Genomic DNA, 24,332 nt, shown 5'->3' on the forward strand with positions numbered 1-24,332 from the left:
ATAAAGAATTTATATATAATTATACCAAACTTTAGGGGGCGAATGTAATTATTCCATATATTTATGAGAAAAAAGCAACTGGAATTTAAAAATACAAGTGGTATATATGAATGCTCTCAGGTTCAATGTCCATATGTATATATAGGCCTCAAGGAATAAGTAAAGAAAAGCCAGCAAACAAAAACAGTGAACTAAAATTGCAACACTATAAGAAAACTATTCAATAATTATAAAATGAATTTAAAGTTAAAATTACATTGAACTAATTAACAAATAAAATTATTATTGTTAATTTATATTATTTAATATATATTTTAAATATTTTGTTGCTAAATTAGTTGGTAAGTAAATTTTCTTGTATTAAATAACGTAAATTAGCAAAGAGAATATTACTTGCTAATTAGCTTCACTAGAAAAAAATTTATAATTGGCTATTAATGGATATGGCTAAATCATGGTAAATAATTATTATTAACCACGATTAAATAAACCAATGCAAAAAATTAGCTTTTCCACTATGAAAAAATTATTTACCAAGAGCTATGGGAAAAATATTTGTCATGACTTTTATCCATGACAAATGATTTAGCCATTCTCTCAAAAATTACGGGCAACAACCGTTGCATGACCATAGTCAATGATTATTTGGTATGACTATTTAATATTAATCAAAGCAATTAGCCATGGTTAAATGCTATATTTCTCGTAATGCTCGACACTAATTTTTTTTTCTTTGCTATGAAGCCAATTTTTTGTAATGCAATTTAATTAAGTCGTGTACAAGTCGCATGCAATTTTTTGACAACAAAAAACTAAAATTATCAAAATTATGAAATTAAATCAAAGAAATGTTGCAGACAGAAAAATAAATAAATAAATTCAACTAGGGTCGAGGAAGTGGAAAGGATGCTGCGTACAGAGAATGATTTAGAACGCGCAGTTTGACTACTATCATTTTCGGAGAAGTTACTTGATGTTGACTGACAGAGTAGTGGATTGAGTGCTGTCAGTCCCAATCTTTTTGTTTCTTCTCTTTGGGTGGTGGAATAGGGAAGGGGGTGTGGGTGTGGGGTTCTATACATTCATAAGAAAATTGCAAGTGGTACGTGTGAATGCTGTCAGGTCCAATGTTTTGTATGCAACTGGAGGAGAGGCCGCGGAATGAATGGTGGGGGTGTTCGTCCATATCTATATATAGGCCTCAAGGAATAAGCAAAGAAAACCCAGCAAACAAGCATAATAAAATAGTGAACTAAGGTCATAAGGATCATGACAAGTTATGTAACTGTTGAGTGTTTGATCTTCTTGATGTTCTTCTGCTTTGCAAGCAATCCTGCGACGTGCTCGATCAACGAAGTAGATTTACGCGCATTGCTGTTGTTCAAGGAAAACATTGTCGATTCAAGAGGGGTGTTAGACTCGTGGAGATACAATGGAACTGCCAACTACTGCACTTGGAAAGGCATTTCTTGCAGCAGCATGCATAGAAGAGTTGTGTCCATCGACCTCGATTCTCAAGGCCTGGTGGGATCCCTTTCGCCTCATCTAGGTAATCTTTCCTTCCTTAGAAGAATCAATCTCCAAAACAACAGTTTCCACGGCCCGATTCCCCAAGAACTCGGTCGCCTAAGACGCCTTGAGTATTTAGAATTAAGCAACAATACTTTTGATGGTCAGATACCAAGAAACCTGTCACAATGTCGTAATCTTAACTTCCTTAACTTGATAGACAACAAACTCATGGGAAACGTGCCGTTTGAGCTTAGTTCTTTGTTGAAACTTGAAGTTTTAGCCCTAGCAAAAAACAATATATCAGGAACTATCCCATCATTCATTGGCAACTTTACATTTCTGAGACTACTATCTCTTCGCGACTGTGGCTTCCATGGCCAGATTCCTGAGTCGTTAGTTCGTCTTCGGAATCTAAATTTCTTCTCTTTAGCACAAAATAGGTTTACTGGCAGAATCCCATCTGGTCTTTATAATATCTCCACTATCCATCACTTTTCTGTGTATTCTAACCAGCTCCAAGGAAACGTTCCTTTTGATATTGGCTTGACGCTTCCTAATTTAAGGTTTTTTTCTCTGGCCTCCAACAATTTTAGTGGATTTCTTCCGGTTTCTCTATCGAATGCTTCTTTTCTTGAGTACATAAGCTTATCTGAAAATAGCTTTACAGGGCCTATGCCTAAGAATATTGGTAGACTTCCGGATCTATGGGGCCTGAACATTTGGTTGGCTAATATTCAAGATGACATCAGTTTTATTTCATCTTTGACAAACTGTACCAAACTCAGAATTCTTGATATCTATGGTAATAATTTTACGGGTTTGTTGCCACAATCCATTGCCAATCTCAGCACTCAATTAATCAGATTATCCATGGGTATGAACTTGATACAAGGAACCATTCCTTCTGGCATAGGAAACCTTATAGATCTGGGCTATTTGAATCTTGAATCAAATCTTTTCAGTGGCCCAATTCCTTCGTCCATTGGAGGACTCACTAAGTTGCAAGAAATTTATCTGAGTGCTAACAAATTCACGGACGAGCTACCATATTCACTCGGTAACTTGACTCTATTGAACTTACTTCAAGTCAACAGAAACAATATTTTAGGAAGCATACCTCCGAGTCTTGGTAATTGTTCTAATCTTTTAGTTTTAGATCTTTCAAATAATAATTTTAGTGGTCCTATACCCGAAGAAATAGTGAGTCTTTCTTCGATTTCCATTCACCTTGATCTATCCAACAATAACTTATCAGGTTCTATTCCATTTGAAATTGGTTCTTTATCAAATCTAAGAAAGTTAGATTTGTCGAACAATAGATTATCTGGCCGTGTTCCAAGAACTATAAGCAGCTGCATAAGCTTGCAACAACTTAACTTGGATGGCAACTCATTTCATGGTCAAATACCGCAAGGGTTGAGCAGCTTGACAGGTTTACAAGAGTTGGACCTCTCAAGAAACAAATTTTCAGGGCTAATTCCAAATTTCTTGGGAGAGCTAAGTTTGGAAAAGCTGAATATTTCGTTCAATAAGCTTCAGGGTCCGGTTCCAATAGATGGAGTTTTTCAGAATGTTAGCGCGGTTTCACTTGAGGAGAACACTGAGTTATGTGGCGGCATTTCAGAGCTGAAACTTCCTCCTTGTGCACCAACGAACCCCAAGAAGAAAAATTCTCAAATCCCATTGAAAATCATAGTTCCTGTTTCAGTTTGTGGAGCCATATTCATTGTTATTATAGCATTCTCATACATATTCATTCAGCGCAAAACAAAATCAAGAGACAACCTACATGCCACACCTTTTGAGAGCCAGTTTCCAAGACTTTCTTACGCAGACCTTCTCACAGCCACAGATGGATTCTCTGAGGCTAACATGATCGGGTCCGGGAGATTTGGGTCAGTTTACAAAGGAAGCATCGACAATGGGAACACAACAGTAGCAGTTAAAGTGCTCAAACTAAACGTTCGAGGAGCACACAAGAGTTTTACGAGGGAATGCAACGTGCTGAGAGGTTTGAGACATAGAAACCTCTTGAAGATACTAAGTATCTCCGTTAGCATTGACTATCAAGGCAATGATTTTATGGCATTGATTTATCAATTCAAGGCTAACGGGAGCTTGGACAAATGGCTGCACCTGGATGCTGACGGACGACATGAGAATATGCGGTATCTTACTCTGATGCAGAGGCTGAATATCGCCATTGATGTTGCATCTGCAGTTGAGTATTTGCATAATGGTACAGATTCAGCTGTAGTGCATGGTGATTTGAAGCCAAGTAACATACTGTTGGATGATGATATGACTGCCCATGTTGGTGATTTTGGACTGGCCAAAGTGATATCCAATGTTTCAAGCGGCTTGGCAACTGCTGAAAGCCATTCAGTAGCAATAAAGGGAACTATTGGCTATATTGCTCCAGGTTTCGCTTCCTGGCCTTTTCTTTTGCTCCTCTGCATATGAAAAATTAATTATTATGACATCTTTTGCAAATTATTATAAATACTGATTAAATCCCTCATTTTTTCTAAATTACAAAAACCTTACCTATGTTTTCACATTAAATAATATTTACAAATATCTCCATTTTGTGATTAAATGCAATCTTACGATTTCCAAAATAGAACATTCATATCCTAGTAAATAAATGAATTGAGATGAATTTGAATGTTATAAGTTAGAAAGTTAGGAAAACTCGTATTTGATTTTTGTATTTATTTATACATACAGATTGAGAAATTTTCCTCTTTCAAAAAAACTAATATACCCTCTTGATTATTTTGTCAGAATATGGAATGGCTGGTACTGTTTCGATACAAGGGGACGTATATAGCTACGGTATTCTTTTATTGGAGTTGTTTACAAATATAAGACCGACAAGTGATGTACTAATTAGTGATCACGCAAGTCTTCACAATTTTGTCGCCACTAAATTAGAATTAGATCGTGTAATGGAAATTGTAGATCCGCTTATCTTGCAAAAAGAACATCACATGATCAATAGTAGTATTAGGGGTTGTGTGGCTTCTATACTAGGAATTGGAGTGGCGTGTTCGAGAGATTTACATCAAGATCGAATGGTGATAACAGATGTTGTTAGCCAACTTGGACAAATAAGAATGACGGTTCTAGCTCAAGGGTTGAGACCTCACAATTAAAAATTATAGGTTCAAGTTCTGTTGTAAGTTCAAGTTCTAAAAATGTGAATCTATATTTACGATTCTTGTTCATTTCTTTTAATATGTTGAATTATGTATTTAATATTTATTTATAATAAATTTAAAAATATGAAAAATTATTTAGTATATACACTCACTCCCTTGAGGTTTGCCATATATAATCACAAGTAACCCCTATTGTTGTTTGAAATATTTTCCTAAAATTAATGATTGTTTAAAAGATACTGCTCGTAAAAGCCCATTATAGGGGAACAATTATTAAAGATTTTTCTTGAATGATACATAAATGTTAAAAGAGGGAGGATCTCATATTCTGAGTCATGTATCAATCTGTGCTCCTCTACAAGTATATGGCTAAGGAAAAGGGTTAATTACACTTTGGTTCCCTCTAAAATACGAACTTACATTTTCCTCCCAAAAAAATCACTCTAAAAATTTTGACTGTATATTTGAAACAATTATGGTCAGATGTTAATACGTAACACCTTAAAGTATACACATCATGCCTAATTCCATCATTCTAACTAAACAAGCTCTCAAGAAATTAGGCATATGACATGGGGGCTAAAGGAGAACTCCATTTGTAATTTGAAAACAGAGTGTGTAAGTTTTAAAGGCATGTATTACCGCATGTCATAGTTGAAGACAAAGTGTCTAAATTAAGGAAAGGATAACTCCCGTCTGTAATTTTTTGAAAGGAAAAAATTTCCATCTCTTATTTTATCAAAAATAACAACTAAGTTTTCGAATAACCGTTTCTTATTCTGTCTGTAAAGGAAAAATACTTTTTTATATATTATATATATTTATTAAGGGGTCATATCTTTAATAAAATAGCATATTCTATTTTATGTAATACATAATTAAGTGACATGAATTTTATATATATTGGAATCACAGTTCAGATCAACTTTATTATTGAGGCCAATGTTTGTTTTTGGCGTGTGATGTGGGGTTGTGTATATATATAGTGCAGGAAGCAATTATTTATGCCCAAGATGTTACATATATAAATGGAAGTGGAAAACTAATACTTCCCAATTTTTACGTTCATACTTTGTGGAGGTAGAAGTCAAGGTCAGCTCCATTACTGTTTCCATCTTATCTCTTTGGCGAGTGGAATTGTGTGGCCCGGGGGGTGGAGTGGATCGCCACCCAAAAACAAGCATTGATCAACTAAAGTTGTAAGCCAAGATATCATCAGAATCATGACAAGTTCTATAACTGTTGAGTGTTTGGTCCTCTTGATTTTCTTCTACTTTGCAAGCAGTCCAGCAACATGCTCAATCAACGAAGCAGATTTACATGCACTACTGTCGTTCAAGGAAAACATCATGGACCCAAGAGGGGCGTTAGACTCATGGAGATACAATGAAACTGTGAGCTACTGCACCTGGAAAGGCATTTCATGCAGTCGCAGACATAGAATCAGAGTCGTGTCCATCGACCTCAACTCTCAGGGCTTGGTGGGATCCCTTTCTCCTCATTTAGGTAATCTTTCCTTCCTCAGAAGCATTAATCTCCAAAACAACAGCCTCCATGGCCCGATCCCCCAAGAATTCGGTCGCCTAAGACGACTTGAGTATATAGAATTCAGCAATAATTCTTTTGATGGTGAGATACCAAGAAATCTATCTCAGTGTCAATATCTTTACTATCTTAACTTGATAGACAACAAGCTCACAGGAAATGTGCCGTTTGAGCTTAGTTTTTTGTCGAAGCTTGAAGCTCTAGGCTTGGCAATGAACTATCTATCAGGAACTATTCCATCATTCATGGGCAACTTTACATTTTTGAGGCAACTTTCTCTTCGCAACTGTGGCTTCCAAGGAAAGATTCCTGAGTCATTAGTCCACCTTCACAATTTGCAATTCCTTGTCTTATCAGAAAACATGTTAACTGGCAGAATCCCATCTGGTCTTTACAATATCTCCACCATTCAAGTGTTTTCAGTGAGTTCTAACCACCTCTTGGGAAACATTCCTTCTGATATTGGTTTCTCACTCCCTAATTTACGGTTTCTTGGTTTTGGGGACAATAATTTTACTGGTCTTCTTCCAATTTCACTATCGAATGCTTATTTTCTTAAAACCATAGACTTCAACAAAAACAAGTTTACAGGGCCCATGCCTAAAAATCTTGACAGGCTTCCGGATCTACAATTTTTGTCCATTTGGTCCAATAACATTCAAGATGACATTAGTGTAATTTCATCTTTGACAAATTGCACTAACCTCATATATCTTGATATGTCCTCTAACTTTTTAACCGGTTCGTTGCCACAGTCCGTTGCCAATCTCAGTACTCAATTAAGCTATATGTCCATAGGTAGAAACATGATACGTGGAACCATTCCTTCAGCTATTGGAAATCTTATAGGTCTGAGCAGCTTGTCTCTTGTTTTCAATCTTTTCAGCGGCCCTATTCCTTCATCCATTGGTGGACTCACGAAGTTGGAAGAAATCAATTTGAGTGCTAACAGGTTCACGAACAAGCTACCATCTTCACTTGGTAACTTAACTCTATTGAACACTCTATTTGTGGTCAGAAATAATATTTCAGGAACTATACCTCCAAGTCTGGGTAATTGTTCCAAATTGTTAGTTTTGGATCTTTCTGATAACAACCTTAGTGGTCCAATTCCCAGAGAAATCATGAGCACGTCTTATGTATTTGGTTACCTTGATCTATCCAACAATAACTTATCAGGTTCTATTCCATCTGAAGTTAGTACGTTGAGAAATATTGAAGAGTTATATTTGTCAAACAATAGATTATCTGGTCTAGTTCCAAACACTATAAGCAGCTGCATAAGCTTGCAGTACCTTCACTTAGAGGGGAACTCATTTCATGGTGAAATACCACAAGGATTGAGCAATTTGAAAGGTTTACAAGAATTGGACCTTTCAAGAAACAATTTTTCAGGGCTAATACCGAGTTTCTTGGGAGATCTAAGCTTGGTGGAGTTGAATCTTTCCTTTAATAAACTTCGAGGTCCAGTTCCAGTGGAGGGAGTGTTTCGGAATGTTAGTGCAGTTTCACTTGAGGAAAACTATGAGTTATGTGGAGGCATTTCAGAGCTGAAACTTCCTCCTTGTCCATCAGCAATTCCCAAGAAGAAAAACTCTCACATCCCATTCAAAATCATAGTTCCTGTTTCAATTTCTGGAGCCATATTCATTGCTATCATAGCATCCTCATACATATTTATTCAGTGCAAAACAAAACCAAGAAACGGCAAATACACCTCACCATTTGAGAGCCAGTTTCGCAGGCTTTCTTACGGGGACCTTCTGAGAGCCACAAATGGATTCTCTGAGGCTAGCATGGTGGGGTCTGGGAGATTTGGATCCGTTTACAAAGGAACTATCGGCAACGGGAACACAACAGTAGCAGTTAAAGTGCTCAATCTCCACGTTCGAGGAGCAAACAAAAGTTTTAAGAGAGAATGCAATGTGCTAAGAGGCGTGAGACATAGAAATCTCTTGAAGATACTAAGTATCTCCGTTAGCATTGACTATCAGGGCAATGATTTTAAGGCGCTGATTTATCAATTCAAGGCTAACGGGAGCTTGGACAAATGGCTGCACCTGGATACTGACAGACAAGATGAGAATATGCCGTATCTTACTCTGATGCAGAGGCTGAATATCGCCATTGATGTCGCATCTGCAGTTGAGTATTTGCATAATGGCACCGGCTCAGCTGTAGTGCATGGTGATTTGAAGCCAAGTAACGTACTGTTGGATGATGATATGACTGCCCATGTTGGTGATTTTGGACTGGCCAAAGTGATATCCAATGTTTCAAGCAGCTTCGCAGCGGATGAAAGCCATTCAGTTGCAGTAAGGGGTACTATCGGCTATATCGCTCCAGGTTTGGCTTCCGAGCCTTTTCTTTTACTCCTTTGCATATCAAATACTAATTATAATGGCATCTTTTCCCAATTATTATAAACTTGTAATTTGTGGCATACTCTGTGCAATTTCTAGAAATATCATTTAAAATAAGATACTTATAAAATTTTATTTTTTAATAAAGTATCTGAAAAATAATAAGTCAGTCTTAAATTTTTAAAAAATGGTGAAAAAATGACTGAAAATTTAAAACGAAAGAGAAAGAATAACTATTAAAAAATAATGGGGAGTAGGAAGTTAAATGAAAAATTAAAAACACTAAATCAGATGTAAATAAAAGACCAAAAAATATAGAGATACTCTTCCTTAACGTATAATATTGATTTTTAAAAATTACAAAAACCTCTTGTATGTTTTCACATTGAAGACATAAATTATGTTATCCCCATTTGATGATTAAATACAATCTTACGATCTTCAAAATATAACATTTATATCCCATTAAATAAATGAATTGAGATGCTTTCAAAAATAAAAAAATGAATTGAGATGAATTTGAATGTGATAAATTAGAGAGTTAGAAGATCTGGCATGAGTTTTTTGTATTTAATCATATATATACAAAAGTGAGCCATTTTCCTCTTTCCAGGAAATTGATATTTCCTCTTGATTTTTTTGTCAGAATATGGAATGGTTGATATTGCTTCCACACAAGGAGATGTATATAGTTACGGTATTCTTTTATTGGAGTTGTTCACAAACATAAGCCCGACAAGTGATGTGCTAAGTGACCACGCAAGTCTTCAAAATTATGTAGCCACTAGCTTAGAATTAAACTGTGTAATGAAAATTATAGATCCACTTATCTTGCAAAAGGAATGTGAGATGATCAATAGTAGTATTAGGGATTGTGTGGTTTCTATACTAAGAATTGGAGTGGTGTGTTCGAGAGAATTGCCTCAAGATCGAATGGTGATAGCGGATGTTGTTAACGAACTCAAACGAATAAGAATTGCATTTCTAGCTTAAGCTGTTGGATTGAAACTTCAAAATTAAAATGTTGTAGGTTCATGTTTTGTTGTAAGTTCAAATTGTAGAAATGTGAATGTGTATTTACAATTCTTCTTCATCTCTTTTAAATTTTTATATAATTTAGAATTGTTAATATGTTGATCAGCATTGCTATAATATTTGAACGCATCAGAATAATAAAACAAAATCATATCCATTAAATATGATAGCCAGAGAGATGAGCTAACTCAGATACTTTGCACTGATTCAAGATCTATCTATTCTTTTCCCAATCTTTCTAACTTATTGTATTTGCCGCAAACCTGTAAACACACATAGTCCTCCCCAAGCTCAGGGGATGATTAATTTTGATGAGCAACAAAAAATCATATCTTGTTCTGATAATTTTTTTTATAGCTTTAAAGAAAATACGTGATAAAAATATAACGAAATGCCCAGAAAATTTGTTTTAATCTTTATGGGCGAAATTTTAAAATTATATCCTAGTTTTTATCCATCTAAATATGAACATTACATGTCGTAGATATATCTAATATTTTATCGATACACGTAATCAAAATATTATTCATCTTTACCTAATCCCATCCTCATGTAATCACATATTTATCAAAGATAAATAACAATGACCTCCTTGAAATTTGATGTAATTATATAACTACCCCTAATAATTGATAAAATCATATAATTCTTAAATGAAAGTATAAAATTATCAACTTTGTTTTCATTGTATTTTTTAATTTCTTTTAAAAAAAATTAAAAAAATAACTTTAACAGTATGAATGAAAAAATTATCCACTTAATACATAAAAAAAATAATTTTTTAAAAAATTCATAAAAGCATTTTGATCAACTCACCATAAAAATGGATGAAAACCTAACAGATTGGACTAATGGCTAGACGACCGTTAAAATCAAAGGAGTATAGATAATCGTTCAAACACCGAGAAAGTATTCGTAATTAAACCAAAACTCAGAACGTTGTAATTTACCCTATTTATCAACTAGTCATTTTTTCCATCCACCAATGTAAAAGCCGGTTTTGGTCACCTTTGTAGCTCTATCAATAGGAAAAGCAACGAGGCATCTATGTAGATGCCAGGTTAACTTGATAATCAAGGGGTTATAATCCATAACATCAACCTAATTGCTGAAAAGCATGCCAAAGTTAGCTGCAGGCAGTACGTTGGTATCTGAAACTTCAATTACATAATTTCCAGTAAAAACTCAATACCTAGCTACAATATTCAACATTAGGTAGCACCTAGTTAACTCCGGATGATGCTCAACGTGGGCTCCAATTCCTCATGGTCGCAACATATGCACCTGCATAAACCATTCTTAATTCATAGATTGCAAGCCAGGAAAACAAGTGGGACTTGTGTGAAAGATACGAGTTCAGTTTCTTTGTACCGAAAAAGTAGGCTCTTAAACGATCGCGAACTATGAAGACTAGCAAACCTGTTCAAGTTCGCTTGCGTTTGAGTGTCTTCAACTGAGCAAAGATGTAAGCAATGACTTCCTTCAGAGTGGCCTTCCTATTTTCTTTGAAGTTCCACAGCTCAGGAACCACATAACATCCACTTGGGTTGTATTCATGCAGTTCCTTCAAGGCCACAGTAACAGCATCATACACTGCATCTCCCCATTCCTCTTTAAGGCCTTGTAGCAGTTCATCGTCCTCCTTTATTAAACTCTACATTAAAAGCACCAACAATTATTATGTCTAACACATTTCCCACTGACTTATAGAGCAATAATAAACATACTTGGGCCAGGGCAAAAGATCATAAAGGTTGTTGAATGAGAGAACATGAATGCTAAAAGGGAGGATCTCATGTCTGTGCCCCTTTAAAAATTAAGGACAAGAAAAATGAATAAAATTTCAACCCAATGCATGAGGGAATATGACTGAAGGTCATTTACTACCTGATGATTCCCCTTCTCATCTTCGATGATCTGGAATGGGTGCCATTCAGGATTTTTCAGTTTCTCTTGCCACAAGGAGACCACTTCTGCAGCCTTCATCTCAGCTTCTCCAGGTGGGAATCTTTCCTTGCATGCATTCTTGAAAGCTTTCTCATCAATTTCACCCATCCTCTTTATCCCGATATTAACACGGCTGCTACTCAGCATATCTTTCAAGGCCTAAAAATAAATAAAACAAAAATGTGGTTACATATGAGAATGTTTAGCGAAGTGCATTAAAAAAAATATTTAATTTCATTGGAATCTAAGCCAATTGCATGAATCAGCATTGAAGCTGGGTTTGGCAGTAGAGGAGGGCCAGAGATGGAGACATGGCCAACCACAGGAACATCCCCGCACCCCCAGCAAAAGCCCCTCAGCGCCCAACCCCAAAGAGGTAGACTTAAGAACACTATTAACATAGACCAAAATTTAAAACATGTAAACTAGTAACCTTCAAAACCATGATAAAAGAAATGTAATTCTTAAAGCGGCAAATGCTGCATATTCAAAAAAGTGCTTATTCTTAAAATTGATAGTTTTTAGATATGATTTAAATTTGCATATATATCAAAAGTATATTTGTTCTGTATATAACTAATATTATATGTAACTAGCATATATAAGTCTCACCATAATTGTTTTTGCACGTTAATTGTTACATTACATTGTAAATTTACATGACAGCATCCAAGACCCATAAACCATCTAAAACTCGCTTAGGCATAAAACCAGAACAAAAACTCAACCCTCTAAGCCTTAAGCTCACCTAGCCCCTTCATGTAAGGCCCTACCCAGTTTGATAGGAAAAAAGAAGACCTATACCCAGCCCTAATATATATTGTTAGGCCTAGGCCGAGGCCCATTAGAAAAATATAGATTGAGTCTCTACCCATCATACCCAGTCACCCATGGGCCATTATACCCAATGTTGACTTGAAACAATACTTCTATTATTTTCCCCAATTCAATCAGATTATTATCATTCAAATCGATTTAAATTCAAGGGAACAAATCTCACAAACTAAATCATATAATTCTTTAACCATGTACAATATATAATCAACAAATAATTGAATAATTAGTTATATAAGTATATTAATTATGCTAGGAAAAATTTTCAACATCTTGATAGGCAGTAATGTTTGGTTGAAATGATAAAATTGAAGCTTAAAATTCTATAGATTAAATTCAATTGCCATAAATACGTAGATTTAATATTTTCATATTATATTATTTCTTAAAATGATATATTCTTCAATAGATTTTAATCAAAAAAGAGTTATTTGTGAATCGGGTCTCAATAATCGATTAATCGTGAATTTATTGATACATTATTTGTAAAACTGAAAAAGAAAAACAAAAATTAAGAATACATTGATAAATCTAATGTACGTAGTAAATTATTGCTGATTCAAAATGCAAGTACCCATTTTTATATCATTTATATCCAAATATAAATAACTAATCTATTTTGCCTCGTTTGGCTGATTTAGATCTAAGTAATTATGTGTTAAATATATATCTAACATATTTTATCATTTTGCTTTAACTTAAAATTTATTTAGCATTTAAATACCTTCTCTTCACTAAATATGTCAAATACTATTCAACAATACTAGGGAAGAAAACAATGGGTCCAGCCAAAACACGACCCAAAAAAGTGGGTCTGAAACAGTGGGCTTGGGTCTAGAGATCTATTGGGTCCTAAGGAGGGTTGAGTAGGGTTTGCATATTAATTTAATACATTATGTCTCTTTTGGTATGGGCCTGGGCATTACATTACCTCCCTGGCACACAGTTAACCTGTTAGACCATTCCTATTGTTACCCTACATAAACATAATTTTTCCTAGGCTGTGAAAAGAAACAATAAAGTTTACTAAGCCATTGTAGTACTCAAGAATTTAGCAACTTGGGAGTTTTAACCTACATTTCAAATGTATCTAATCAGCTTCTACTCAAGTTTCATCCAATATCTTTTAACAACCAGTTGAACAGTATATTTATGTCATATGTGTCAGCAATAAGTTGCAAATTCAACCACTCTTCTATGTAGTTTCATTAGCATTTCCATATACCTTTTTCTTTTTAAATGGTTATAATCTTATAATCTGGTATATTAAGCTATCCCGCCAGAAATTGGAAGATTAGATGAGATGTCAGAGATATCATACCTCGATTAATTCTTTGCGAGCCTCCTGTAGCTCATCATTACTTTGGCGCTCTTTTGCGAGAAGTTGCTGATTCAAATCTTCAAGACCTTCCAAATCATCTTTTTTCTCGGCCAACTGCTGGTTCATCTTGTCTATCTTCTGCTGAATAACTCCATCATCGTCACCTCCCATATGCTTCATCACCTCTAGTTTTCCTTTAAGTTCTTCAATTTCAAGTTCTAATTTCTGCTTCTCATCTAAATTCCTTTCTAATTCAAGCACTTTTTTAAGAGCCTCTTCCTTCTCTCTCTGCATATTATAAAACATATCAAAATGCAAGAGAAGCAATAAATTCAGTAGTACTGACTAGGTTGTGTATTAAACAATGCATATGTAAGATATTTCATATGCAAGTGATGGAAGGAAAAAATTGTCAACAGTTGTACTTGTTGTTCTTCCACTAGCCGTAGGACATTTTCATCAGCTTTCCTCTGCTCCTCTGAAGCCAATTGAAGCGCATTATTCCTCAAATCATTCTGACCAAGCAATATTACAGCATATCTATCAACAACTCATATTTACTAATACAAAGTAAGCACGTGTAATTAATACTAAAAGCAGGAACATAGAGAAGAAATTAGATTTATCTCCAAGCAGAATAATAACCAAGTAGGAGTGTCAAAAAGGCTTGTGATAAGCGGTCAAGGTAAGCTAAAAATTCAATGGTAATAGAAAGGAGACAGAGGCTTCTTGTAGATCACGAAAACATACAAAGAACATGATCTGCATTGTGAATGCCATAAAAACTGTCGAAGTAATTGATGCGCGCACATATTTTGCTTTGGCAAAATCGACCAGAAACTCATATTTGACTCCAAGTATGGATATGAAGTGTGAATTTGCATTTGGATGTGTCAGTTTACACGCAAATGTAAATGTAGTATGAACGAAGACTAACCTTTGCCTTCTCCTCTTCAAGTTTCTGTCTCTCACGTTCAGTTAATGCTTCACGCTTGTTCAATTCTTTATTCCATGAATCAAGTCTTCGTTTCTTATTCTCCAGCTCATAGTTCAACATCTCCTGTTCGTCCAAAACTCTCTTAATGTGCTCGCGAGCAATGCGTTGCAGCTTCCTTGTTTCTGAGGGAAAAGAAGACATTGAATTTGGCATCAGTAAGACCATACACGCTGAAAGAGCTCCAGGGCAATAGCTTCGGCTCAAATAGCATCTAATTAGTCACTTTGCTATCTCCAAAATGTCATTGAATTAAAAACTCAAGTATCCTCAGGCAAGTTCCATAAAAGTTTTTGAGCATATAAATTATAAGGAGCTGAAATCCCAAGGCAAGAGTGCGAAGAAGGGACTTCAGTGAGAATCAAACAGCTTTGAGAATAGAAAATCTCTGGTGCAGTAATAGCCTTGAATACAACATTCAAATGTTTGTACAATTATGCAATGTATGTTCACGGACACTCATGCACTACGACACAGTAACATAAGAACATGATGTAGGATGAGAGAATAGGAGACATCAGACCTTCATAGAAGGAACGGTGAAGCTCGTCTTTCTCTTCAAGCATCCTACTGAGTGACAATGTCTTTTCATTGTACTTGATCTGCAATTGATCCAAATTTTCGTTTTTCAACTCAAGCTCATTGACCAAATTACCCACAACTTTGTTCCTATCTTTAGTTGCTTCCTGAATAAGATCAGAGATTGTTTTCAATTCTGCTTTCCTGCGAAGATAATCTCCAACAGGCCCTTCCAGTTTGTAATCATCTTCACGAGCAAACCAACCATAAATATTTGGACCTGGACAGGTTCTTCGATCGTTCCATTCTTTCTTACTTCGGCCATTAGCTTCAAAGGACTTCTCAAACTCCATCGCATTCTTGAACCCAGTCCAATCATTATCAAATCTTAGAACAGCTTGTGCGGTGTGTTGTTGATCATCCCAGAATATTTCAATTTCTATAGGCTTGTATTTGGAGAACTTATTCAACCAGTAACCACGGCTAGCCAAGCAATCGCTGTTCTTTGGCTCATTTAGTATGTTAGCTACTATCCCGACCCAGGGCCAACAATACAACTCACTTTTCTCAGGCTTAGCTGCAGGTAAAGGTGCAGTATGTTGAGGTAGTGGCTCAGCCTCATTAGCTAGGTCATTTTCTAGGAATGTAGCCAGTGCAAGGTGGTTTGCTTTCTGCTTTGCACTTCGGCTGGCTGAGCCCTTAGCCACCCCTATCGCATGTTGAAGAAGATGATTGTACTGATAGTCTTGTTTCTTCTTACCAGCACAAAAAGGGCACCTAAGGGAACCATTTGGGCCCTTTACTTTATAAGTGCCAGCCTTGAGTAGCTCATAAGGTTTCTCTTTGTATTCATTTATCTCTGAATCGCTGAAGTCTGACTCTTCGTCTGAACTGCTACCCATCTGAGTGATAGGAATGTCACAAATGATAAGTAATGAGAAATGCAATAAGAAAGGGAAAACAAAAAAAAAAGGAAGAAGGTCTGAATTAATCCATAAATTGATAACCTAAAGTTTACAGTCGGCTGCTACCATTAACATGATTCTTGTCATGTTACAGGCAAAAGATAATCTTTTTTCAGGAAAAATTTCGAAAAAGGAAAACTTGCATATTTACAGTGCTGAAAGATGAAAGATATATGCAAAAGAAACATTATTTTGATAAACTGATATTTGCTCTGCAGAATGCAGGGTGACTATATGAACATTGATGTTGTTAGAGCAAAACTAGACAAGCACCAGTGAAGGTGAACTTCAGTAGAACCCAGGTGTCTCTTTGAAAAAATTAAGCACCATAATCATGTGATAGCCATAGATAGACAAACCAACAATGCAGCCCGATTTACACAAAAGCCAGCAAGTCAAACCTAAGACCACCTAAGATGACTATATATATGGAAATTGGGGATTTAACAGAAGAATTAGTGCACCAAAGATTTCATATTACCACCATCGAGACGCTGTTTGAGCCTGACTTACTCTGATATGAAGAGAAGGAAAAAAAAATATGAGCTTTGCAAACACCTCATAATCGAGCATAATATGTCCTTTGAAGAACAGAATTAGCAGAAGTTATTCATTGAACACTTCTCGAGTGAAAATCCAGGGATTCATTTCTTTTATAGTTTGCTCCAGAAGCATTTCCACAATGACTAGTTTTTAAATGGTATAGGAGTTCACAAATGACTAGTTAATGCAGATAAAATGAACGGAATCTGCAAATGGACATATAATGAAAACAATAACCAACAATGTGCCAAGTATTCTCCTCGCAAGCGAACCATGGAACAATCAAACAAAAATATTACACTCACAAAGACGCCAGTTTTAACAAAGTTATCTCAAAGCTACTAGTGTCAGTCTACCACAGTCATCACAAATTGACTCTCACCACAAGCCATTCGTTTCCAAAAAAGAGACACTCCGGTTTACCTGAGTCAACCAGGTACGACCAAGTCCACTCAACAAACGACAGGCGCAATCAGCCAGTCAGTAGCACTCACACATAAACTCCAAAACATTCAACCACATATCTACTCATCCTTCGCTTGGTACAAACTACAAAATCAAACATTCAGAAGCGAGAAAATTATCTCACCTCGAAGAAACAAACAATATTCAATATACAGAGAACGCCAGGGGTAAATGCCGGTGCTCTTAGACTCTCTGATCGGTGCACTGACGTCTCCGACGAACCACACCGCCTCCGAAGGTGATCGCCGGTATAATTCCGTTAATCCGAAACAACCCTAGAGAGAGAGGGAGGAGCTTTGGTCAGTGGTAAATTGAGCAGCAGCTTTTATGAATTTTCGGACGTCTGAATTATGAAAATCGGGAAGTGGTTTCGGGGTGAAAAAGTGGGTCCGAGTTTCAGCTCCAAGTCCCGACTAGTCCGTCTCAATATCAAAGAGGCAGAATTGGGTTGGATTGGGTTTGGTAACAGTGACCAACATAAGAGATTCTGATCCTGTAAATTATTTTAGAAAATTAATAAGTTTTATATTAAATTGAAATTTGAATTATAATACAAATAGAGTGTGTTACTGTGTGTGTGTGCGTGTAACAAGTGTTAATAAGTAGGATAAAAAACTTAAAATAAAAGATTATGTATAGATTAACTTAAAATTACTTTAAAAAATATTAAAATGGTTAAATGTGATATACGGTACAATCAAGTTCTCTTACGTAAGGTATTGTTTGTTTTGATAGTCTAAAAATGTATGTCGTTACAAAGAAAGATTCTTTAGAATTGAGGCTTATAAATCACTCAAATTCCTCATCCACAATAGTTATGGAACGCATACCTATATCATCAACCCCTCAACTAGGAATTCGAAACGGACGCATAACCTCATTCCCACATATAGTGCCAAATAATGCACATTTAGACGATTGCTATAATATTGCACAAGATATTTACTATTGTGATTTCGTGCAAAACTCAAATTTTTTTCTTCTCGTCTAAAAGAACATCACATTATAAAGAAAGAGTTCTTAAAATTTATAAGACATTCAAACTCTTTATCTGTAACAATACGAATAAAAAAACCTTGCTGCAACCTACTATAACTAGAAGACCCATAAGCATAAGCTTAATTTACAAAAAAGTTAAATAATGGTTTTGCTACAAACTATTATGATTTTGTATTTAATTCTAATTGCATATTACTTTTATTTTTGTCTTTTTCTAAAAAACTATCAGATTATAAGCACTTTTTTTCCCCGAACCCAATTTTCTTATCTTTCAAAGGTATTACGAAATCAAATTGTGTTTTTTAAAATAGTATTTTTAAAATATATTTAAAAATCCGTCTATGTTTATTATTGGGCAATTTTGGGCTCCACAACAAACTTTGGGCTAAATTACATCAGCCCATGAGATTTAGCTGCTGGGCCTTTGATCTTCCACAAGCCCAGTGTGGGATGATCTGATTTTGGAGTCAACTAGAATATTCATTTTAAAAGTTCAAACTTAAAATTTATAAATTTTTGTAGGTTACATTTGGATGGAAATATTTAGATTTAAACAAAAGTATTTTTAAAAAGGATTCAAGTACCAAAAGAGTTTAAAATTATTAAAATTTCAGAAAATTTAGCTCGAAATGAAAGTTGAAAATTTTGAAATTCTTTCCAAATATGGAATTATTCAAAAAATCTATTAATAGGTGATAGAAAAACAAGAAGGTTGCTTAAAAGATTAAAAAAAAAAAGAAGCCCACAAAATTTCAAATTCCCAAACATGACACAAATCCCATGCATTTTTTACTTGAATCAGAGTTATACCCATCCAAAATAACTATCGTTGATTTTTTTATACTTGAAATGTGAAATTTATTACACATGTGTTCATACAAAATACAAATATTTGACCCTATAAGTACTTCAAAACCACCTAAGGTGAAGGTACACCATTTTTGAAAGAATATACTTTTTGTTCCACCTTGATCTTGGAACCTTACCAATTTAAGTATGCCTTAATTGGAGACCTCCCATCAAACCTAATTTTTACTCGTTTTCTCAAGTTCCGACACTTGTTTAGGATTTGACTCCTTTTGTATCGAGTTTTATGGTAGATTTTCATATAAATACAGGTGATAGAATGAAAATGTATTTGGATTAAGATATTTTGACATAATTTTCTATACAAAAAGACATGATAGAAGAAAAATACATCTAAACTAAGATGTTTTGTGATAGTTTTTTGTGCCAAAAAAAAAAAAGAAGATATTTTATGATAGTTTTCTAAGATGTGGTAAAATAAACTTTTTAAAATTTATAATAAAATAAATGATCGATATTTCAATTTTAAAACATATAAAATTAAAAAATTAGCCTTAACAGTAAAACATGATATGGGCCGAAGGAATAAGGCCCGAGCCCTAACCAGCACCTAAGAAAGATGCGTCAAGTCGATTTTTGACCCGCACCAGCCCACAAGGACCCCCCCTCCCCCAATTGGGGGTCAACGTTGCATGATCCCTCAATTATACATGTCATTCGTACGTTGATCGAAAATTATAAATACTGATCAAGTCAAATTTTCAAGTATTTTAAATGTTTTATTGCTCTTATTAAACGATATTCAAATCATACTAACTTAACTTTCGAAGTATCTTGATTGATGGCTATCATAATTTATGATTAGTGATATTAATTTCAAATTTATGTGAACCGGGGGATTGCAGTTGACATGCAAACCTCAGAAGACCTGAAAGATTTGATAAAACAAAAGGCTTGGTAGTTGGAATAATTTTCTCAAGTTAGGCCCTACAGCATATCAAAAACAGACAAAACGAGGTCGATGTCCATACCTAGGCTAGCCCTAACCACATACCCATAAATGGTAGACACGAGTCCAATAATCACTTCAAATTCCTCCACCAAGTGACACTAAAAGAACTTCATTTCCTCGCCAATCGAATTATCAACATTATGGCAATATTGGGAAAAACAAAGGAACAAAACCATGCACCATTATTTAGATTTGACCGAATTTGTTCCAAACTTTATCATACTATTCCTTACATGCTAATGATTCTTTTCTATGAGATTTGGCTTATTTTTGGCTTTAATATTCAATTTTTTTATATATTATATTTTTTTATTTCGTTTATATATATGTGTATATGTACATTTTTTTTTATCAAATAAAAAAGATGGAGTAATTTTTGTACAAGTTGTCCGTACACGTTAAATTTAACAAATGATGCAATATGATTTGAAGTCGAAAATTCAATTCAAATTGTACATCGAATGCATTACATACTAGAATAAATATAACATTTATTATGGTCAATAGACATAGTTATATATAAATAGCTTTAGTGATTACGTCTAATCAGCAATTATTGGTCGTGGTTTTTGCGAATGTGTATTCGTCGTGGTTAAAAGTCATGGCAATAATATTTGCCATGGATCATAAATACGGCAAAAAATATTTTTCATGGTTGATAAGCTAAATTTTTGCATCGATTTTATCTAATCATGATTAGTGAATAGTGATACTTACTTTAACTTGACTTTTCTTTTTCAAATAACACTTGTTATGTTATTGTAAAATATTACATGATCAGTATAATATTACCTGCACTACGTTTGTGGGTATAACTCAATTCGTATAAGATGGCGTAATTTTTATACGTATTTTGAGCACAGTATCACACATTAAATAAATAAAAGATGCAATATTCAAAACAAAAAATTCAATTTGAAGTATTCAGCGCATGCACTACACTTTTTTTTTTTTTTTTAACAAAACCCACCTAGAGGTGGGGGAGCTTTTCGGAATCTTCAGTCCTTCTATATTAAAACGCATAAAAATAGTTACAGCGGGCGCATGCACTACACATTTGTGTAAAATATTACACGATAAGTATAATATTACTTGCAATACTTTTAGTATCGGATGACAAAACACAATTGGGTAAAAATTTTCCGATTTACGAGCAATTTGCAGAAAGGGGAGTGGCATTATTCTGATATGCGTCCAGAAAGATATGCATCTTTCTTCTTTTGTTTAAGTGTTGATGTTGACGAAAGAATCGTATCCGTACGTAATTTTTGTTGGACCAAAACAAAGTTTCAGCAATGGCTACTGCCAAGACCTCACTTTTGATAGAATAAAATGCTTTTTCTTAGGACCATCAACAGGTTAAGCTTGTGTAGCTCTTCTTCTGGATTAAATTGTCATCTTCTTCGAATCGGATGCAGAAAATTACGTGCACATGAGATGTATGGTCTCATACATTGTCACAAAGTAGCGCCATACGGGTGGCCTACATCGATGGTGTGTCGTGTCAGTTCGTGTCGTGTCGAATTTATATCTCAAAGCGGAAGATGTACGTAGGGAGCATGAGGGATGACGGACATTAAGTATTACATCTTCTGCGTGAAAAATTTTCATGGGCAAATAATTTTTTTTTTTTGTTAAAGGAAAAGAAAAGGCGATGAGATCTATTAATGTGGGAGACAAATGGGCTTTTTTCTTGTAAAATCTGAGACAATAATTTTTTTAAATCTTTTTCCACTAACTTTATTTATAAATATTTATAAGATAATTTATTATTTAATAATTAATTATGATGACTCAAAAATACAAAGCTCAAGTAAGAGCCTAGTACAGAAGGAAAGCCGAAAAGGATCTAAAGCTACAAGTAGACCAAGGGATAAAAGATCCTGGCCCCCTAACTGTAAGAGGATGTCCATTAAGCGATAAGGTTCACAGAGGCCCAGGAAGGCTTCCATGGGGCTACATGCATGATGGCTAGGTTAGAGAAACGCAACTAGAACTTAGCCAAGCCTCAATCAGACAACACAGAGGAAAGCCTATCTCCCTGCCGCGGGTGATGTCCAGGATCTAGGAAAGTTGCTCGACCCATCTCAAGCTCCCCCTAGAAAAAGTAGAGGCCTTATTTGAAAAAGGAGTCCTTCGAGCCTTAGTGATAAGTTTCCACAAGGTCAAGGATCATATCATAAGGAGGAGAATATCCCTCGACTAGTTGCTGGAGTTCATCCGCACCAACAACCACCTTCTTGAGTTTGAAGGGAATCAGACTCTTCAAGCTGGTAGGGGGTAGGCTATAAAAGAGGTTTCTGTCACCTCAGTAGAGGATAACGCTTTCTTAATACTTGCACACGGAAAACACTACAGCTAAAAAATCTTTTTAACACTAATTTATTACTTGCTATTATATTTTTTTTCAATTCTGATTATTATTTTAATTGTTGGTTACTGACTTGAATGTCAGACTGCTAACGTGTTTTTTGCATGTCCCAATTCCAAAACCTATGAAAAAGCTAAACCCAAATATTCCAGGTTGGACTTTCCGAATGAGCAACTTCTTATTTGCATCAAGTAGCAATTTATGGGTAATACAAAGTTAAGACGTGAGGAATATGGATATACCAAATAGTGGGATAGAGAAGTAGAAAGTTTTTGACTCTTAAGTTGGAGATGCTCACGCCCTATACGTGGTGTCAGGAGCACCATTAGCGCCCTCAAGCCGAGGAGGCAAAGACTCATCTGATCCCGTGGACTATCTAGGCCCAGCTCGCAATGGCACCAACTCGAACACTTCCTCAGGGAGGATGTACCTATCCCCCTGGAGATGCTGAGATGATTGCAACAGCAGTATGTGCAGAGATTGCAGTTAACATGTAGGTCTTACTTGTACATTTTCGCCCTTACAAGGGTAGTTTAGTAAGAAAAAATTTATTTAACCTATAATAAGTCAGCAAGGGATAAACATGGATTTTCGTTCAAATTTTTTTTGCTAAATTCAGCAAATTTATTGAATTTTAATTGATAAAAATAAATATAAAAAATACTAAATATAATATTTTGAATTACAAAAAAAATACCTATAATTATAATAAATTTCAAAGAACAAATGGAATCCCTTTTATTTATGAATACGCGTTCACGGGAATGTCCGGAAAAAAAGGAACTTACGATAACTAAGGAATATTATATTATTTCCTCAGCTTTATGCTCAATTTCCTTATTTACTGACCCTGCATCATATTCTTAATTTCACTTGTTCCTATGCACAAAGAAATATTACTATATTCTTTATTTAAATGTTTTAAAATTTTAGATAAATTATAACGACCTTCCTTGAGATTTGTCATAATTTATGAATATTCTTTTATTATTTGAAAAATTATAAATGCTCCCCTAACATTTGATGAAATTATGTAATTTTTGGAAGGAAGTATGAAATTGTTAACTTTGTCCTTACTGTATTTTTTTTTAAAAAATAAAAACTTATAAGAAAATCGAACGGGTGGATGAAAAATATTTAGTTTTAAAAAAATTTTAATTTTATAATTTTTAATTTATAGGGGTATTTTCTTCAGCTCACTACAAAAAAATAGATAAAAACCTAACTAATTGGGCTAATTGTTAGACGACCATATAAAATCAGAGATGTATTGGTAATTTTTCAAACATCGAAAGGATATTCATAATTATGTCAAATCTCAAGAAAAGTCGTTGTAATTTACCCTAAAAATGTGGACTTCGTTACTTTATTTGATGCATTATGATTTGATGATAGCTGATTTGGACTACATAATACAACACAGTATTGCAATAATCAAGTTGAACAATATCTTCACAAATTTTAATAATTACGTTATTATTATTGTTAATTTTTTAATTTCAGTTGTCACAACTAAGCCAAGCACTTTAATAATTAAAAATCATGATAAATATTAAATTAGACGTAATTATTACATATACTCATCTCACTCGTCAAATTACAGGCTGTAAATTTATACGGAGTGTTTGTGCAAAATTTTGATAATAAATAAAGAATTTACTTATAATTACAACTAATAACTTAAGGATTGTATTTGTAATTATACAATTCACATAATGTGTTTATGTAATTAAACTTAATTTCAAGAGTATAAATGTAATTAATGTACCACATAAAGTTGAAAATCAAAAGGCATTCCCATTCTAGTGACTGAGATCTGCTGGCTGTATTATAATGTATTTCAATAATTATGACAACAAATTATGTAGTAAACAAAATATTAACAGACAACCTGTTAGCCATTTGCCGCTCTTCATTTTAAATTCTTTCCTCACCT

At 34.6% G+C, this 24,332-nt stretch overlaps 3 protein-coding genes across 5 annotated transcripts; 2 read left to right on the plus strand and 1 right to left on the minus strand.

Moving 5' to 3' along the window:
* Positions 1,206–4,754, plus strand: LOC105158519 (putative receptor-like protein kinase At3g47110). The gene is made up of 2 exons (XM_020692330.1): positions 1,206–3,934; positions 4,300–4,754. Exons 1-2 carry the CDS (start codon positions 1,270–1,272, stop codon positions 4,668–4,670), a joined length of 3,036 nt encoding a protein of 1,011 aa, XP_020547989.1. The 5' UTR covers positions 1,206–1,269; the 3' UTR covers positions 4,671–4,754.
* Positions 4,878–9,656, plus strand: LOC105158520 (probable LRR receptor-like serine/threonine-protein kinase At3g47570). Of its 2 annotated transcripts, XM_020692331.1 has the most exons (3): positions 4,878–5,875; positions 5,962–8,567; positions 9,231–9,656. In XM_020692331.1, the coding sequence occupies exons 2-3, from the start codon at positions 6,026–6,028 to the stop codon at positions 9,575–9,577; spliced, it is 2,889 nt and encodes a 962-aa protein (XP_020547990.1). In that variant the 5' UTR covers positions 4,878–5,875; positions 5,962–6,025; the 3' UTR covers positions 9,578–9,656. The 2 variants fall into 2 exon arrangements, with proteins under 2 accessions (XP_020547990.1, XP_011073605.1); XM_011075303.2 differs by having other exon boundaries at positions 4,878–8,567.
* LOC105158322 (factor of DNA methylation 1) lies at positions 10,604–17,648 on the minus strand. 2 transcript variants are annotated; one of them, XR_847517.2, is made up of 8 exons: positions 17,332–17,648; positions 15,239–16,136; positions 14,659–14,840; positions 14,147–14,236; positions 13,722–14,009; positions 11,507–11,725; positions 10,991–11,273; positions 10,604–10,903 (listed from the first exon to the last, which is right to left on the minus strand). XR_847517.2 is itself a non-coding variant. In XM_011075042.2 (8 exons), exons 2-7 carry the CDS (start codon positions 16,134–16,136, stop codon positions 11,043–11,045), a joined length of 1,908 nt encoding a protein of 635 aa, XP_011073344.1. In that variant the 5' UTR covers positions 17,332–17,647; the 3' UTR covers positions 10,604–10,903; positions 11,039–11,042. The 2 variants fall into 2 exon arrangements, 1 of the variants encoding a protein (XP_011073344.1); XM_011075042.2 differs by having other exon boundaries at positions 11,039–11,273; positions 17,332–17,647.

Source organism: Sesamum indicum, linkage group LG3, assembly GCF_000512975.1.
Source record: "Sesamum indicum cultivar Zhongzhi No. 13 linkage group LG3, S_indicum_v1.0, whole genome shotgun sequence".
Classification (NCBI taxonomy): domain Eukaryota; kingdom Viridiplantae; phylum Streptophyta; class Magnoliopsida; order Lamiales; family Pedaliaceae; genus Sesamum; species Sesamum indicum.

Excerpts from the sequence above, each read along its gene's own strand:
- LOC105158519 (XM_020692330.1), top strand. The coding sequence starts at position 1,270 with ATGACAAGTTATGTAACTGTTGAGTGTTTGATCTTCTTGATGTTCTTC. Across the intron at positions 3,935-4,299 it reads TATTGGCTATATTGCTCCAG|AATATGGAATGGCTGGTACT; the intron begins GTTTCGCTTCCT and ends TTATTTTGTCAG.
- LOC105158520 (XM_011075303.2), top strand. The coding sequence starts at position 5,900 with ATGACAAGTTCTATAACTGTTGAGTGTTTGGTCCTCTTGATTTTCTTC. Across the intron at positions 8,568-9,230 it reads TATCGGCTATATCGCTCCAG|AATATGGAATGGTTGATATT; the intron begins GTTTGGCTTCCG and ends TTTTTTTGTCAG.
- LOC105158322 (XM_011075042.2), bottom strand. The coding sequence starts at position 16,136 with ATGGGTAGCAGTTCAGACGAAGAGTCAGACTTCAGCGATTCAGAGATA. Across the intron at positions 14,841-15,238 it reads TCACCGTTCCTTCTATGAAG|AAACAAGGAAGCTGCAACGC; the intron begins GTCTGATGTCTC and ends CTTTTCCCTCAG. Across the intron at positions 14,237-14,658 it reads TTGAAGAGGAGAAGGCAAAG|AATGATTTGAGGAATAATGC; the intron begins GTTAGTCTTCGT and ends TTGCTTGGTCAG.